This window comes from Cinclus cinclus, chromosome 4 (assembly GCF_963662255.1).
Source record: "Cinclus cinclus chromosome 4, bCinCin1.1, whole genome shotgun sequence".
In the NCBI taxonomy this organism is placed as follows: domain Eukaryota; kingdom Metazoa; phylum Chordata; class Aves; order Passeriformes; family Cinclidae; genus Cinclus; species Cinclus cinclus.
The window spans coordinates 16,220,516-16,239,281 of NC_085049.1; the positions used below are offsets into that span (position 1 = coordinate 16,220,516).

Here is an 18,766-nt window from a genome sequence, read left to right on the forward strand (position 1 = left end):
GAAGCATTTAAAAATAGGTGAAATAATCTTTGGGAATTATTAAATGTCATCTAATGCTCAATGCAAGACAAAGAAATGTGTGTAGTCCAGATACAGAAGTAGGAAGAGTTTATTCCCTCGTTATATGATTCATTTGTGATATACTCATCTTGCTGCTCTCTATTTTCCTATTTCCTGAAGTGATATTAGCACTGCTCACTGCAAGTATCACTTACAAACTGCACACCTTAAAGTCAGAAGGATAATACACATTTATTGTAGGTCAAACAGCTTCTTTCAGTTCTCTTTGCAGGGGAAGGACCAGTTCTTGACTTTCTATCCTTCCTGTTTCTCAAACTTTTGGTACCTTTCTGTTCTCTCACAAGTAAAGCTGCCATGATTGTAAGGGCTCAGGGTGCTTATTTTCCTATATTCTATCAAATCACAAGTGTTTAAAACTAGAAATTTTCCCCTTGCTGCTTTTCTGTCCGTCTGGGGGACAAATCATTCTGGGTGTTTACTGAAAGGTGCACACAGCTGAGGTTGTGGTTAGTGTGTTGGTTCAGTGACTTACAAATAATTCCTTATGTGCCTAAAGCTTCTGGTTGTGTTCAACAGACTTGATGCATGTTATTATTCCCTTTGTTTTTATAATTTTTGACTTTGCTCTTGTTTTCTTGCAGCCAGAGTCCATAGAGTTTTGCCTTTTGACTGTCTGTGGTATTCCCTACTAATCAGAAGTAATGTTTTAAAAACGCCATATTGAATCCAGGGTCTTGCAAACTTAAGTTTTATGGGCAGAAGTGAGAATAAATGAATGAGAGTCGAGAAAATGATTGTAATGCAAAAAATAAGGTGTCAGTCTAAACCTGTGCAGGTTTCATAAGTATTCAATTACAGAAATGGATTTAATTATAAAACACTAAAGCAAGTGCTAAAGTAGACATATTCTACAGCTAAATTAGGTTAGAACAGAAAGACAGAGGAAATTATTTGAGTAATGTCCAATATCTGTATTTAAATAATAACTGGCAGCTATGTAGCTATTACTTCTGCTAGAGAAAAATACCGGAAAAGTATGAAAACCACACTAAATAATTTGCTTAAAGCCTAGTCTAGAGCACTTGCATCTCAGGTTCTTGTTCCTGAGTAGCAGAATTATTTTTCTGTCTTTCTGTAGTGCTGTGCCTGCCTGAGAAATGGCAATAAGAAATTCGAAATGCTGAAACAGCCTTAAATATGAGTAGTGAATGATGTGTCCAAAAAACGTGTATTATGGGATTGGTCTTTATACATCTTTACTCTGTGGCTGTTTGTGACTCATAGAATTTGTACATGTATATGCTTATTTTGGAAGTTAAAGCTGTTAATCTTGTGAGTTGTTATTCTGTATTGTTTTGAATCACATGATGGCAATTCAGTATAGCTGTACAGTGAAGCAGGTTTCTGCTTTTTCAGAGTTCACAACTTTAAACTTCTGTTTTTTTCCCAGAAATTGAAGTGTCAGGCACGAGGGTCTTCACCAGATATTCGGCAAATTGACCTTGATGTGAACCGGACGTACAGAGACCACATCATGTTTCGGGACAGATACGGTGTAAAGTAAGTAAATTTTATTCCCAGAGATTTTAGCCTTTCTCTGCATTTTGTATTCTTCTTCTCCCAGTATGTAATTCAGAACCAAATAAAGAAGTATTTTTGTATGTGAGCATTTAATGATTTACAGCTTAGGCTGTAATGCTTTTGGATTTCTTCAAAATGTTTTGTTTTGTTGTTTTTTGCTGCCACTACATGAGGAATATTAGGCAGCTGTCATCCTTAAAAATGTTTAGTAGTGAAAAAAGTGGAGATACAAACATCAGTGTTGTTGTTCACTTGCAGCATCATCACCCTGCTTGAGAAGAGGGTATTTTTTTCCTTCTGTGTCTGTACTAGTTGAGTTTTTAATCTCCTTTTCTTGCCAAGGCAGATTTTATGGTCGTCTGCTGTTCTCAAAAAGTGGTACTCAAGAGCTGTGGACTTTAATGTGATAATAAAAGGAACATTTTCTTACATTATTATTCTAGATATTTTGTGGAAAAATCCTAAATCAGGGGAATTTCTCTGATGGCTGTAAGGAAGCGGAGCCGAGATTCACAGGCTGAGATGGTTCTGTGCAGCCAGTGCAGTTCAGATCCATTTGTGCACGGCTGGCAGTGCCTGTGCTGCTCAGGCCTCTCTTGGTTGTGTGCACACACTTTAGATGTCAGCAGAAGCTTGTTGCCTCATCAGTTTGGGGTTAACACAGACACAGCCAGCTCCAGTCCCTGTGGTTGTTGCAACCATGCCCTCAGAGTCCACAGGAAAGCCTTTGGCTGCCTAAAGCAATTTCACACTTGGAATAGATCTCAGAATTACTGTACATATATTATGCATTTCCAGCAATGCCTCGATGAAAAATTCAGAAATCATTTCATATAGCAGTGAAATAAAGTCTCCATGGTAAGTCAACTGCTTGATTGACTTTTAAGTAGCCTGTATGTCTTTGAAGGTTCATTCTTTTACAGGTCTTCAGTTCTACCATCTTAGTGTAAATAATACTGAAATCACCTTTATTCTGTGTATGGAACTGTGACTGAGATTGAGTTCTTACACTCAGTTTCATATGGTCAGCTGAGATTACAGAAGGTTCCTGTGTACACTGGGGACATGTTTGTTTGTCATTATAAAATGAGGCTCCAGCTTAATATCTAGTACCTTGTCACACTGTTCTTTGGTTACTGAAGAATGCCTGAACTTCAGTTCTGCAAGAGGGTAAACCAAAATGCAGATGTTTTGATAAAATTCTCCAAGTATAAATCCTCTTCCCAAAAGGAAATAAACACCTTCTGGCTTATGCGCCTTTTTTGTTTGTTTGTTTGTTTGTTTGTTTCTTTTAGCCTGCTAGTACTGCTTTCCATTCATTGATTAGTAATAGGAAGAAAATTTTACTTGACAGAAAAAGGACAATATGCATAACTCTGCTGCTAAATTTTAGCAGTTTTACTTGTAGATGAAAGCAGGCATTCAGGTATCTAGATTCTCTCCTGAACAGGCAACAAAAAGTAGCTGTAAGTTTAAAAGTTGATTACTAGATCTCTCCATTGTTACTTTCATATACAACTTGGAAAGCGCAGAGTTGTGCTGGTTTGGTGTTTTTGGGTCTTTTTGTCTGGCTACCTTCACAAGTGAGACTGTTTTACAGAAAGCAAGGGACCTCTACAAAGCTCTTTGTAATTGTAGCTCTGAAATACCCAGAGATCAGCAGAGGGCTGAGCACAGGATGCTGAGCCACAGTTAATAATGTTTTTCTTCAGTTAGACAGTAGCAGTCACTAGAGCAGACTTTAATTTTGGTGCTAAGATTAAGACACCTTTGTGGCTGCTTTGTGTATTTCACATCTTCACTTGTACATCTCTGTTTGGAATCAGTAACAACTGTTACTGTTCTGCAGGCAAAGAAATCAGGTTTGGGGTGTTTAAATTGTTTGAAATGTCACCCAGTTAATGTTTCGCTTTACCTGTCTGCAAAAATGATGATGTGCCACCACTCTCTTCTAAAGTACATTGATACTTTTTGCAACATTTCAACATTCAAAACATCATAAAGGTGCTAATTGTGAAATAGGCTTGAAATCAGAAGCACTTTACATTGTGAAGTGTGGTTTATCCTGTTTTTACTGCTAGGCAAGTTATATTGGGAAAACATTTCCAAAACCCAATTCACTACTTCTGTGTTTTTCTGTTTTTGGAAAAGACCATACTAGTTTCTCACTTTCTGCTCTTCTTTCTCCAGGCAACAATCTTTGTTCCATGTTTTAGCTGCATATTCCATATATAATACGGTAAGCTGTGTTCCTTCACACTTATATCTGGTGTCTCTGATTATACTGTAAGGTAATAACTTGCATCTCCTTCTCCCTAAAAAAGCCAACAGACATTTCAGAGACCTTTGGAAGTACATAGAAATAAATTATTTGTTCACATATTTTGAGCTGAAGTTAAAATAAAGCATCCGAATTGTGAGTTTTATTGGACAGACTGAACTATGCTTACAATTTGGGCTGAAGCCAAGGATTGTGACTAATAAGAATAATTAATTTGTGCTGTGCTGGAGTGTTATGTCACTGATATTTCCATCCATTATATTTTCTGCCTCTCTTTCATTTCAGTGATGAGGAAAATACTGCCAAAAGATACATGTTGAAGTCCACAGGGGTATTTCATTACCTGAAACGTTCTAAAAATTTGAAATTAGTTTAAAAGCTTGCATCTTCTTTACATCGACCCTTGGTCTTGGCTGCACTCCTGAATGGGGATTTATTACAGTGGGGTTTCCAGACTCGGTATAAGGGTTAGAAGCTTATGTATTTTGTAATGTCTTTTGGCTGTATGATAAAAATAGAAGAAAAAGAAATGTCTTCATGTCCACATTTAACTGTGGTTTTAATGCAACTGTCCCTTCATTCCTTGGGCCCATTTTGAGCATTTCTGTACATCTTCCATTCTGTATCCATCAGCAACTCCCTAGAAGTCTATATATTGGTTTGTTTGGATATTTTAAAAGTTCTAGGAAATGTAACCTTTCTGTCTGACCTTTTATACCGCCTATAAAACTTTGGACTGGTATTTTCAAGTTGCATAAATATTTATGTTTAAAATAAATCATTGACATGTAATGATGAGAGTATTATAGTGAAGTTTTTATTTTGCTCTTCTGTTGTATTTTTCTTCTTAATGTGTAGCAGTTCTTACGCTTTGATTTTATCTCTAGAACAAAGTTATGCGTAGAAATTGTAAATCTGAAAGAACTTACTCAACAATTAATTGTTCTCACAGATACTTTATTGATGGGGTTATCTTTGCAGCTCAGTGATAGTTACAGCTGGTTCCTGCAATAAAATTCAAAATTAATAGCAGAGGAAGTACTCAAGTTCAGTTTTGGAACAATAAATTTTTTCTTTGGGTTTATTACAGTTGCTTGCTATCGGGCCGCTAAACTTGAGCAAGTTTATAGTTACAGGTCACTCTTGAAAAATCCTGTGTTTATCAGATGGTACCCTGACTGTAAACCAGAACAAAAACAGATACTCTCACCCTCCATAAAACCCCCCCAAATTACAACTAAATGAGAAATGCATCCATTGGACAAAAAGATCATACAGTAACTTGAAAATATTGGTACTGACCAAGGATTTAGTTCATCAGTAGTGAGTTCTAATGAGCAATCAATACTTTCAGGTTACTTTTCAGTTGGAGGGTTGTGCACCATCCCTTCTATCTATCAATATTTTTAATTCTTAAATATGAAGTGTGTTTGGTGGGAAGCTCTGCCATCAGGACAGGCATCATCTTTCCTCCACTAACTCAAGGAAAAGCTAAAAGCTCATGGGGCTTTTGTTTCCAGCATTTTAATATTTCCACTGTATGATTTTCAGGAAGTTGGATACTGCCAGGGTATGAGCCAGATCACAGCTTTGCTCCTGATGTTCATGAATGAGGAAGATGCCTTCTGGGCCTTGGTGAAACTTCTCTCTGGTCCAAAGCATGCTATGCACGGTATGGAGTTTCATGTCAGTGTAACTAGGTTTCAACCTGTCCAATCTAAACTGTAAATTATTTGAAAATGAAACTATTCTGTTCTGATTGGTCAAAAATAAAACATAATGGGAGCTTTATATTTGGGGGAGGTATTGGATGTTACTGGAGCTCTCATCCATAAGAGAGAGTAACGGTTTTTATATGTGATATCTTTCAAATAGCTCTTAATGAAAATCAGATGGTTTCCTCTTCTCTTATTCTCTCAGGGAATGTAACCAATTGAAAACTGGTTATGTAGACATCTGTATAGTAATAAAATAATAGTGGAAACCTAATACAGGATGTGTTAAATAATATTGCAGCTGTGCTATCATTTGGCAGGACAGGAATCTACAGTAAAAAATGGACTTGTGTCTAGGCATTAACTTCAGGCTTCTCAGTTTTATCTCTGTGTCACATAGAATTTCCTGCTCTCATGGTATTGTTGCTCTTACATTATTGGTATTTCTCTCTCCATGCCAGATTTAGTATGATCTATGCATATTCCATGGCTATTGGTATGGAACAACTCCAGGAATTCCAAAACCTTTGTGATGTACAGTTCTGGTGATTCAAAAAAGCTGTAGTTCTTGGAAGCCTGCAAAAGTGAATGTCATCCAGAACTTGGGCTTTTTAGCAAATTTCCAACAAGCTCTAGGTGCTTTTCCCTGCTGAAGAATTTCTCATTCTGTGACATGAATCTTTCTCATTCTTCTTTCCCAGGCTTTTCATTATTCTTACATGTTCTCCATCCCCAAAACAAAGGGGTAGTTCGTTATTTTGCTGTTTACAGTTCTGCAAAGTTGTCGACCCAGGGGGAGGGAAAAAAGGGTGATCTGATGTCAAGGTCATAAATGAAATTTTGAATTCATCAAATGTCAGAAGATTTTTGTGGAGCTTTACACAGTGATAACACAGACTAAAAGCATCTTACCAAAAAATCTGTAGATTTCATAATAATCCAAACCTGTGCAACTGCAACCCTGTAGAATACTGAGCTCCTCAAAGCTCACAGAAAATTCTAGATGTTTTGGGGGAAGTAATTCAAAACCAGGTCCTTATTTACCAAATCATGTGCATGATAAACAAGAGGATAAACACAAGATGCATTGCTTGACGTGTTGCAGACCTCCCTCCTTCCCTTCTTTATTCCTGTCACACACCTGTCAAATGATGTGAGAGGAAAGGAGGGAGCTTTGAGTAGCCCAAGGCTTGATGAGCTTCTCCACAGGGCATATGAACTGCTGTGCCACAACTTTATTTTACACACTGAAACTGCCTTGGCAGTGCCTGTTGGGCAAGTTTGCATTTATAGATATGTTGATAAAACTTTAATTATAACTCATATGTTCCAAATTTATCATTTATTAAAAGTTGCCAGCTAGTCTAAGGTTCTGCTTTCAGCAGGTTGGAGCAGATAATCTCCAGAAGTCCCATCCAATCTGGATTTCCTGTGATTCCTTGAATGCATCTGTTTTAAATATCACTGTGCATCTGTAAATGTCACTGTAGATTTTGGAAAGGAAACTTCAAAACTGACTTAACTGATGACATATTACAGTTTGCATTTTCTATGTTCTTCTTTGGGCACAGTAGCTTAAAGCACGGTTTGTCAACTCTTTAAAGCTTAAGTAATTTCAATTCCAAGTTGCCAATATCCATGAAGAAAAAATGTTATACTTGCACTTAATGCCACTGACATCAGATAGTTCTCTGAAATGGGCATCTCCCTATGGAAATCATAGGGGTGGGCTGGTAGAAGATTCAATTAGAATCATATTGGCAAGATTAGGATGTTAAAAAACTCCTCCCCACAGATAAGGCTTTTCATGTGTTTTTTTACTTTTACCTGGAATACTTTTTGGGTGCAGTCCATTAGCCAGACTAATTTCTAGTATAAAACTACTTGAAATCAAGAGATGAATTTGGCCTCTCTGGTATTTCATATTGTATGGATGATGTGAAGTCTCTAAATAGTAAAATACAGACATCTGACCCTGAAAATCATCTGCTTTTTTGGAAGCCCTTTCCATTGATCTTTCTGTAGTCTTAAAAATTCAAGATAATGAGTTGGTGTATGTAAATGTGAAAGAGCAACCTTCCATGGAACAAGTACCTTTATTGTTATTGTTGATGGCTAATTAGCTCTGATGTAGTCACTGTTTACAGTAAGAAAAAACCCAAATGCCTTACCTGTGCTATTGAAATTTCCTAATATGCAACCTGATATTTAAATATTGTGGAATTTGAATTTGTATCTATGAAATACTAAACCTGTGTGAATCTGAGGTAGTAAATCCTGTGTCTTAGTGACTGTGCACTGAATTGCACAACTGGTAACTAGAAAGACTTTGCTATTTGGTTTGGGACTTTAGTAATTTTGGGTTTTCTTAGAGTTTTCCTTTTCCATGTGTAATCACTAAGACAATTAGGTGAGGATTTTTATGCCCTTTGTTTCTATTGTGTGAGCTCACAGTCTTTACTTACAGGATATAATAATATTTTTCTTGCTAGAATATCCCTCTTGTCCTTTTTACAGTCTTTTCTTCAATGCAGACAGTTCTAGTAGATACCTATGCTGTTTGCCCTTCTATTATGAATGTTCTGGGCTATAATTGCAATTTTAGTGGGTGAGGGTTGTGATTCTTTGTTTTGGTTTCCTTATAAAGAATAACTATAAATGTGGTTTCCACATGATCTTATATTGGTTTGACTAATGTAGGACTGATGGATCTGCTGTCGTTTGTCATTCTGTTCTAATAATTGTCACTAAGGGAATGTATTGATTGTAGCTATTTAGGGAGGAGTATGTGCATATCTGCATAGAGACATCAAAATATTGTTATGAATATCTGTTCAGATCTACTGATCTTATAGAAAGATAATGTTCTTGGAGCCTTAATGGCTTTTTTAAATGTCATTTTATGGTACAAACACCTGTTAAATGGTCATCATCTTTTCTTAGGTTTTTTTATACCTGGTTTTCCAAAACTGTTGAGGTTTCAGGAACATCATGACAAAATACTGAAGAAATTTTTGTCCAAACTTAAGCAGCATTTGGTAAGTATTTATTTCACTATACAAGCAATGCTAATTTACAGCTTTCTACCTTGTTTCAGTTCAGGTGAACCCACTAGATCGAGAATATTGAAACCTCAGGAAAAAATGCAAAGTTATAAGAGGCAGAAGTGCTGTTGTTTTCATTATAGACAAAGTTAGGGTGCATCTTTACAAAGTTATGTTAAAATCGGATCCTAAGACTGATTAGTTTGGGTGTCTGGCTCACTTGGGACCTCTGAGTTAAGGATGATGTGTGGTTCTTCTATTTGGCCTTGTGTGAGATTCTGTAAGCAAACTGATGCTAGAACATTTTATCAGGGCTTTTTTGTATGCTTAGCTCTGTGGTTCATCTCTGGACAGAGGCGACTTTAGGACCAATCAGTTTTAATCTCTGTTTAAAAAAGAACCTTTATAAGAGAGGTTAATGGTCCTTTAAAAGTACTTCTATTTTCATGAAGCTACATGCAGAGTTTTATCTCTTCTAATGCTTTTAAATAGAAAATAATATGCCCTTTTTAATATTGGCTTTATTTTTTCTAAGATGTAAATGAATTTTCTAATGGGAGAAAAATGCTCTTCCAGTACGCATCAAGAATTTCCTTTTACAGTACATTCTGGTACTGCCAGATTCCATCACCAGTACTAAAAAGATGGTGTAAGAGGTCTTTTTCCTCATCTCTTCCTGTGAGCGTGTCACTAAAATGAGTCAATGTTAACTCCTGAAAGAGAAAAGTAAAGCCTGCACATAAACCAAAGGGATTTGACCCATTGTTTATTCCGTGTTTATATAACTAAGTTCTGGAATTTGGTCCCTAATTTTTGGAAAAGCTGAATCTGGCAAGCATAGAATATGATGTTATCCCACAGTTAAAAATCAGGTTTTCTTAACTTTTCAGCTTTTACTTTGGCTTTTCTTCTTACTGTGGAAAGGACTTTGAAGAGCTCCATGAAGCTGCAAAGAAATTTCAACAATCTTTGACTGGGTGTCAATCCATCATGGATTGTCTGTGCTGTAGGGGAAATTAGGCCCCTTAATCAAGAAATAAAACTTATCAGCCTACATCCTGATTGAGGCCCAGTGATCAAAGAAATTGGTTGATTTACAATCATTTCTGGTGGATATGTATTTTTGTAAGAAAGTCCTTTCAGCCTTGGGAATGAATTGTCAGCCTTGCTACAGAGAAATGAAAGACTTAATGGATCTAGTGCCTGAACTTGGGTTGCTCCAGAATACTGATTTATTTTCTTGAGAGAGGATTTTATCCTCTGCTACCTCTGTCCCAAGAACATGATAGAAGTCTAGGATGTATTAATACTTCAGCACCTCCAAGTGCATGTTCTTCAGGTGGTGAAATTGATGAAGAGTTATAAAAACCAGAAATTCCATCTGTTGAAGTAACACCATCTTATGTAGTTAACTTAATTATTAATGGTGACTATAGAGTATATTTGCCTCAAGGGGAAATTGTTTTTTTCATGCTGAGTGCAAGGCATTACTTGGATTTTTGGAAGTATTTTTCAACTTCTATGTTGTTTTCAGGACTCCCAGGATATGCCCACCAGCTTTTACACAACCAAGTGGTTTTTCCAGTGTTTTCTTGATCGTGTGAGTATGTTTTTCTTTCTGTTGCTGTTTTTAATTTTGACTTGGGGCAGACTGTTTTCACAGCATTGGTGATTCTGTCATTGCAGACTCCCTTTACATTAAGCCTCAGGATATGGGATATCTACATACTTGAAGGAGAGCGGATTCTCACTGCAATGTCTTACACAATTCTGAAACTGCACAGAAGTAAGAAATCTCAAACATTTGAAACCTAAACAGAGGTTCAGCAAGTTTTGTTCTCATTTTGTGTATTTTGACATTTACGTGTGAAAATTTTAGTTTGTCATGTGCCTTAGGCTGCTTCTGACAGATATTTTTCATTCCTTATGCTCAAAAAGTTAAAAATATTTGCCTTATTAATGTGTGCATGTTGTGGGTTGATCTTGGCTGGATCCTGGTGCCTACCAAGATGCTCTATCGCTCCCCTCCTCAGCAGGACTGGGGAAAGGACAAAACAAGATGGAACTTTCTATAGACCAGTGCACTGCACAGCACTACGAGAGCAACTGTGGGGAAAATTAACTCCATCCCAGCTGGGCCCAATGCAGTGTGATTGTCAAACAGAAGTATTTATTAGAGTAAGAAAGTTATTTGGACCTGAAGTCAGTGTTATTGCTGACTAAACAATGGGGAAAAGTGTGATAGTTTAATGGCCTGGAAGTGGCTTCTTAGTCCCTACTTGATTTAAATTAATGAAAAAAGCACACAAAGAATCAAGACTGTGCCATTAAATGCTGAAAATCTACCAGCAAATATCTCAGCAATAAGGAATCACCAGTCTGTGTCACTTTATACCACTGTTTGTCAAGAATGTAGTTAAAATCAAGATTTTCTCTAGCCTGCCTGTGTGATCCCTTTAATCTCTTAACTTTGGGTAATGTAAAATTTGAGGTTTTGAGCAGAACTGTCTAAAGCATCTATGCCTGGTTCCCCAAAGTGACGTGGTATCCTGAGTTCCAAGGACCCAAAAAGCTTTTGAGGGTGGATGTTGGCTACTAAATAGATTTGAGCATTTCTAAGGATGACACCTTGTAGCTTGACTCTAAGACACTCCTCCTGTGGGACTTTGGTTTCTGAGTCAAATCATTTGACTCTCTGTAAATGGAGAGGTCTGTGTGGGGCCCATAGAATCAATGTTATAATTTCCTTGCTAGTTTATCCTTCTTGAACTGTGGTGATGCTACCTCACTGTGTCAATGGGATGTTTTCATTAGTTTGTTCATAAACAACTTTAAAAAATGGAACAGGTTACTTTGTACAGTATTGCACTTGAGAAAGCTAAACATGTAGAGGCAAATCATTAGGCTTAACATTTCGGTTTCTTTTCTTTATTTGCAAATAGATATCTACCATTTTTTTTTTTATTTACCACTCTTTTAATGGGAAGACCTGAGGAAAAATTCTCAATGTGGATTTGCTTGCTTAGCAAGTACACAGCAACTTCCTCCATGATCAAACACTGAGAGAACCTTAGGGCAACAGAGGAGATGAGAGGGCTGGCAGAAGACAGATTCGGATTTGTTTTCCAATTTCTTGTCTACCCTCAAAAACATGGATGGTATAGCTATTCAGTCAGTGTCATTGTGGAATACATGCCAGTAGCATTTTTATTACAACACCGAAACATTTTTTATGGTTTCCATATTGAAATTATACATCTAAAACTTTGGATGACGTGCAAATGATGGAAAAAAGAGACATTGGTATGCAGTTACAGCCTTGCAATCCTCTTGGCCTTACTGCTGTGTAGAAAGGGAAAGAAGAATAATCTGATAACTATAAAATGACTTTCAAAATACGACCTGAATTTTCAGGGAGCCTGAAGCAGCAGTTCTGAAGTGTGAACTGCCATCATCATTTCACTGGGAGTTGATTCAGTTGTGAATGAGGGTACTGTAAATAGCAATTTTTAAAATGTTTTTCTGATTTTCAGAGCCTCTAATAAGAGAGATGATGTGTGTTGTACAACCACAGCAGTGGTTGTAAGTTGAGGATGCAGGCTGACAAGTAAGGACCTGAAGCTGTTGGACATGAGAAGGCTGAAGGAGGGTGACTTGTAGTCAGTTTTCTGAAGATGCCTCTTTTTAAACAACACTGTCCTAAGTAAAGAATAATGTGTAGAAAGGATTTCTATGGTGTCTTGCAAGTGAATTTTTATTTTATTTTTAGACCTCTGGTTTTAGAAATCTGTTACCTGCCTAATTAACAAGTGTTTTTCATTGTACTTTGAAAACAAAAGCACGACTCATGACTGAAGTACCTTTTTGAGTGTTCATTATCAAGGTATCTTAATGTATAATGTAATATTTTCTCCTTATATAGAACATCTGATGAAATTACAAATGGAAGAGCTTGTAGAATTTCTGCAGGAGTCTTTAGCGAAGGATTTCTTCTATGAAGATGACTTTGTAATAGAGCAGCTCCAAAATTCTATATCAGAATTGAAACGAGCAAAGCTGGATTTACCAGTAGCTGGTAAGAAACTTGCACATATGCAGAATTAGATATTTGGAGTTATTCACATGTGTCTAATTTTTAAAATGTTAATTAATGCTTTTGAAATCTGTGCAAATATTTTCCTCTTCATCACTGCATAGATTTGGGGAGTTTTTACCCAAAAATATTTTACAGTGCAAAATCACCACTTTTCCTTTAATGAATTTCCTCTTCTTTTGGTGTTATAGTCACTGTTTTTAAGGTAATGGTAAAGCTCTGTAAAAAATACCACGTTCTGGTAATTTTCATAACTTGAATTTATAAAACCTTTCAGATAGAGGATCAAATATCAAGGTTTCAAAGTGTCTGAAACACTATATTGTCTGAGAATCCAGACTGCTTTGTAGATTGATTAGATGTGGACCAAACTTCAGGTCAAATAGCTCCTTCTGTTTGTCAAATCCAGATTTTTAATTTTACACAAGTGATAGACTTGCTGGGTATTTAATGGAATAGTTTTTGTTATTTCTTTTTAGCCTTTGTGCTTTTTTGGTTGCAGGTAAGAGATGGTTTCATGTGGCCTTACTTACAAAATGTGTAGGATCTCTTCTTAAGATTCTATTCTCTTTTCTATCCCTATCTCCATAGTCTTTAGTTAGAGTTTTTCTTGTGATTACTTAGTCCTTTTACTTTATCTTTGCTAATTGTAAAAAAGTATGTGAGAAATGTTTTTAAAAAAATTACAACCATGGCAGAATTTACCTTGAAGTAACTTTATTAAGTTGCTATGGTTAGCTTTCAGAAGTTAAGAACCGTCAGAATAAAGGTTGCCCGTGTGTAGCATTGTTGTGATAAGTTGTTCCTTCATTAATGAACCTAATTTTTCTGTTTCGGTTCACATTATTTATTGCATACAGTATTGGGCTGTGTCAGAAGTCCTCATCACAAGTAAATACCTGTTTTACCTGGTTCTTCAGATCTGGTCCTATGGAGTACAAACACTTTCTGTGTATTTGTTTCTTATTTTGGTTCTTCTCAGAGTTCCCATTTCTCTTATTCCCTATTCATGTGTTTTGCCCTGTTTCTGTAAATTCTGCACAATCTGTCTAGCAGAATTTCTTCCACCCACAGCAGGTCTCAGTCTACTTTCTGCCATTGCCTTTTCATCTGTTGCTTCCTTTTCTCAGCACAGCATTCCCATTCTACCATCTCTCCATCCTTTTTCTCCAAGCTAGTTTGTCTTGACTTTCTCGTCAGAAGAAGTTGCTCTTAGACCCTACACTTCAGCCAGGTGCTGTCTCAGGCTTCTTGTGCACTGGGGGCAAATACGAACAGCTGTGTCTTTTAGCATCAGTTGCACACCACCATGGTACAAGGAGATAGATCCTAGGAGTCCTGTCTGCTCAATCCTAAATACAGAGTTTTCCGTGGTTGTGTTTGAACCATGAGGGGATTATCCCAACAACTTCATTTGTTTGTACACACATAGATTTTCTTTTAATGGGTGTGGTAAAGTAAATTTCATCAGTGAAAAGTTCCACTTGAAACTGTGGTAGGGGAAGAATTGGGAAACATTTTTGTAGTTAGCTACTTGGTAGAGGTAGTATATCTTCCAGCCTAGAAAATCCCATGCATGTAAGTAATATTGAGATTTTTCTGTGGAAAATATGGAGTTTACGGGAAATTTTCTTGATGCAGAAGACAGAAAGTCTGTTCCTAACTTAGTTGTTTTACAGCCTTTGTTTTGGTAGAACATAAAATGCCTTCAAGTGAAAGTTTATTTGAGAATACTCTGGATTTTCATAGAAAATTCAAGGAGGATTTAGGTGACATAAGAGTCACCCCCCCTTGTGACAGAAAATGTGAGTGTCACTGAGTCTTCTTATGGATACCAACAGCAAGGAATGGTAATGGTGTCTTCTTCCTGAGGCACTCTGGCAGTGGGATGTAGCTTTTGGTTTCACTCAGTGCACACTTAGGTAACTTCTGATACAGTGAGCTGACAGCATGCTAAGTGTTTTGGGCCACATTGGTTCTTAATTTTGGTAGCTAAAGAAAAGTCAGTAACAAAATGTCTTGTGTGTGTTGGGTTTTTGCCCCTGAACATGAATGAGAAGGTTTAATTTTAAAATGGGAAGAGCAAACGCAAAGTGAAGTGTATTTTGGTGCTGGAATTGAGCTTTTCCCTTTTTGATTTCAGATTAGCCTGGGCAGGCCTTTCTGTGTGGTATGTTTTCGCTAGGGGTAGAAAGGAACATTATTTAACCTTTCACAGACTAAAAATAAAATGCTTTCATCCTAATCCTTGGGAATCTAGCTGATTTGTCTGCTCCTATCTCTAGCTGAGTGAGGCTGCCTCATTTGTTCTTTGTATGAATTTCAGAAGCCTTTGGTTTTATTTTTTTAAGATTTTCTTCACTCTTCTAATTTTGGTTTGATTAATCACTGTCTTCAAGCAGTATTCTTTTTCAGGTTCTGAACACTCTCTAGACATTCAGCTTTGCTCATGTGTTGTGGCAGGTTAATCGTGATGGGGTACCAGGTGCCCTCCTCAGCTGGGCAGAGGAGAGAAAACAAAACAAGATTTCTGGATAAGGACAGGGAGAGATCACATCACAATTGCCATCATGGCCAGAACAGACTTGACTTGAGGAAATTAGCTGAATTTATTATCAATTAAATCAGAGTAGGATAGTAAGAAGTAAAACCTTTATAAAAACCTTCCCTCACTCTTAACCTTCTTCGCAGGTTCAACTTCACTTCCATTTTTTTTCTACCTCCTCCTTCCCAGCAGCACAGGAGTCAGGGAAATAGGGTTGTGCTCAGTTCATTATACGTTGCTTCTGCTGCTTCTTTCTCCTGAGATGAGGACTCTTCATACCCTTCCCTTGCTCTCCAGAGTGGGGTCCCTCCCACAGGCTGTCAAAACCTGGCCTTGCAACCCCCATGCAAATGTCTGTCTGGCTCTACTCTCTTTACTGCCTTGAATTTCAGTCTATCTTCTAATTTCATCTAAAACATATGAAACTACTACATGTGATACAGCCACAAAAAATACCAGCCTGCTCATTTAAGTTTTCACTGTAGCCTGAGAAAATAATGTTTATTTTAGTTTTCTCAGCTGAAATCAAAGCACTTCTTCCTATCTTGTACTTTTTTATTTTTTACACTGAGAAAAATTACACCTTAAAGAATTAAAGTAAAACTGCGTGCTAGGAAAAAAGAAAAAAAAAATCTTCATCTTGCAGTTGCATCAGTATCAGTCATCCAGGAATAGCAGTGAGCTAATTAAGCTCAGTGGAATTTTCCATCTGGCATCCTTTGTTAGGCTGTATAGATTTTTCTGCCCTAGTAGGGTAAGCTGCAGTAGGATATTAAAAGAGGTAATAACTTTTGTGTTACTTTAAAGTGGATGTCTATTTATGTCTGATGTAGCTTTCTCTGGCTCACTTCCTCCATGGCTTCTCTCACTGAATTAAGGAGCAACTCGTTCCCTTCAGAGCAGAGAAGGAAGGGACTTGTTTAACATTTTCACACTCTGAAAGCCCTTAAAATGTCCAGCCAGAAGACATGGGTGTTAAGGGGATCTTGCTAATTTTGGATGCCAGTCACTGGCACCGTTTTTACCAATACCAGGGCTGTTTTGCATAAAGAAGGCCATGGATTTTTCTCCCTTTCTGTGCTGATTTCTAGTCAAGTGCTGACCAGTGTAGGGTAGTCCATACTTAGCAACTACAACATCCAGAGGGTGGTTTGAAACTCCAGTGCTGTTCCTGCAAGCCAGGGTGGGCATCCCTCTATTCCCATGGCTCTAGAGACAGGGGCCTGTGTGATAGGCACACCTCTTACTGGGAGCTGTGGTTTTTGAGACCTTGGAGAAGGGAGGCTGTGACAGCTGTACACAGAAACTGCCCTTGAATGTACCTCTCTGACACAGACTCAAAAAGAAGAAAAGGCATTTGGTATTCTTTGGATTGCCTGAAATGTGATGAAGGATGTCCACATCATGGCTGACTCTTGAAGAGCACTTTCACCTAAATCTATGTGACTTTATAGTCACCTGGAGCCAGATCCAGTGTAAATTCAACAATCTCTTCCTTAATTCAAGGGTGATGTTGAGAGAATGAGTAGAATTTTCTTGGTATACACCGTTGACTTCCAAAATTCCTAGATGCCAGTTCTTTCCTTGTCTCTTTTTTAAAACAGCAACTAAATTCTATAAATGCACACAAGATGTGGATAGAAATTCTAGCTTTGCTGTATTTTTTTCCTGTAGGACTACATGAATAATGCAATGCTTAATAAACAGTATTTATATATGGATAGATATTTATAGTGTCTGACTTTAATAAACAGAAGTGCTTACCAGTGAAAGTTCCATATTAAAAATACGTTGCTGAAAATAGTTTATTAATCTGGTGTTTTGTGAACAAGAAAGCCAGGCCCACCTTCAAGGCATGAAGCCCCTCTTGTCTGTTCTTGAGACAGTTTCTCACCTGTGTTTTAATATAAGGGTCCTGAAAAGGGTGGGCAAGGGGTGCCTGGGTTGGGTTTTTATGACTGAAAGTTTAATAGACCTTGCAGTAGCTGAAGGCCTTAAATCAAAGAAAACGGTCTTGTACCTTAATTTCAAAGCGGTATTGGCAAATTTGGAATCTGTGTCACTGTGTTTAACACCAGTTCTAGTTTTCCCAATATTTTCTGTGTTCAGGGAAAACTAGCAAAGTTTGAATCTCGCATTTGCCATAAATTTTAAAATGTTTATCTGATATTTATCTTTGAAGTTATATGTTATTAAATTTATTAGTAGTATCTTTTATTTGATGATCTATTATACATAGTCATCAGTGATAGTGTAAAAATGTACACTACCTCTGTAATCTATTAAATAATGGCTGTTTTCTCCTCTTAATGAGCCTTTTGACAGCCAAAATAATAGAAATACATAAATCAGCTTGACTATCCTGTTTCTGATGGTGTCTTTCTTTGGTTGTGTTTTGTTTCAGAGGAATTTTGGATTTTTCTCTTGCACTTCAAGAATACACAAGTAGCTATTTCAGACAATGCGCGTCATACTTTAATCAACTAAACTATTTTTTCTGCCTTGTTTCTTGTGTGATGCAACTACTTGGCAATAGTATGAACTAAAATAATATGTGGAGTTATACTAATACAGTTAGTATATTCTCTTAGCAGTTTTAGACTTTGGCTTTGCATAATCTAAAAATCTATACTGTTTAAAACTTGCATGATCTTTAAACACATGATCCAGATAGTTGTGTTGGTCACTGTTTGTATTGCTGTTTAAAACTGAATTTCAAGGAAGTATATTTTCTGGAGGAAATGTGGAATTAGGAATGTAAAGCAGTGGTTTATTTCAGAGATTTCTGCAGGGGCACCTTGCAGACATGCAGCTGCTCACCTGTATCTTCTGGCTAATAACCAAATCTGTTAAGATTTCTGTTGTCTGTCTGAATGCAGATGTTTACTATAAAGGTGACACAGCTGCAAGAGAGGCAAACAGTGCTTTCAGTTCTCTCTTCAAGTTGTCCAGCAGTATTTCATTTAGTAATTCCTTTGCTGATGATGGCATATAAAGGAAGGAGGAGCAGAGGTTGACTATCAGACAGCAGCTTGAGCTTCTAGTGCAGGCACTTAAATTTCTTTAAAATTCTCTTAGACTTGTAAACTGAAGAAGATTGGATGTCACTGATCGAAAATAAACACAAAATTTCAAGATGTCATTTTAAGAGTTGTTTTTATGACCATTACCATCCTTGAAAATTGTGTTAGAACAGTCAAAGTGCATGTATTCTGGTGCTGAAATTAAGGACTAGACTGTTATTCACGGGAGAGAGCACTTAAAGCACTTTACTCCAATTATATGTCTGCTACTCGATGCACGAGGCTGTTAGTGCCTCCTGAAGCAATTATCTGTAAAAGTCTTGTAGTGGAGATCGACTTCCACTGGGTGGTGGTCAAGGCTTGTTTGAGCAGGAGGAAGTCAAGAGGCAAACCTTCTTTAATATGGCTTGTATTTCTTTTTTGGGGAACAGTCAGATCTGCTCATATTTGCTTTGCTCCTTTT

General features: G+C 37.1%; 1 protein-coding gene across 4 annotated transcripts in view; it reads left to right on the forward strand.

Annotated features, from left to right (window-relative positions):
• Positions 1–18,766, forward strand: part of USP6NL (USP6 N-terminal like) — a 111,094-nt gene that overhangs the window by 84,293 nt on the left and 8,035 nt on the right. For all 4 annotated transcript variants that reach the window (XM_062491707.1, XM_062491708.1, XM_062491704.1 and 1 more), the window contains 7 exons: positions 1,472–1,581; positions 3,793–3,841; positions 5,435–5,555; positions 8,542–8,636; positions 10,177–10,242; positions 10,329–10,428; positions 12,565–12,717. In XM_062491707.1, the coding sequence (XP_062347691.1) occupies positions 1,472–1,581; positions 3,793–3,841; positions 5,435–5,555; positions 8,542–8,636; positions 10,177–10,242; positions 10,329–10,428; positions 12,565–12,717 (694 nt within the window). The remainder of the gene's footprint in view (positions 1–1,471; positions 1,582–3,792; positions 3,842–5,434; positions 5,556–8,541; positions 8,637–10,176; positions 10,243–10,328; positions 10,429–12,564; positions 12,718–18,766) is intronic.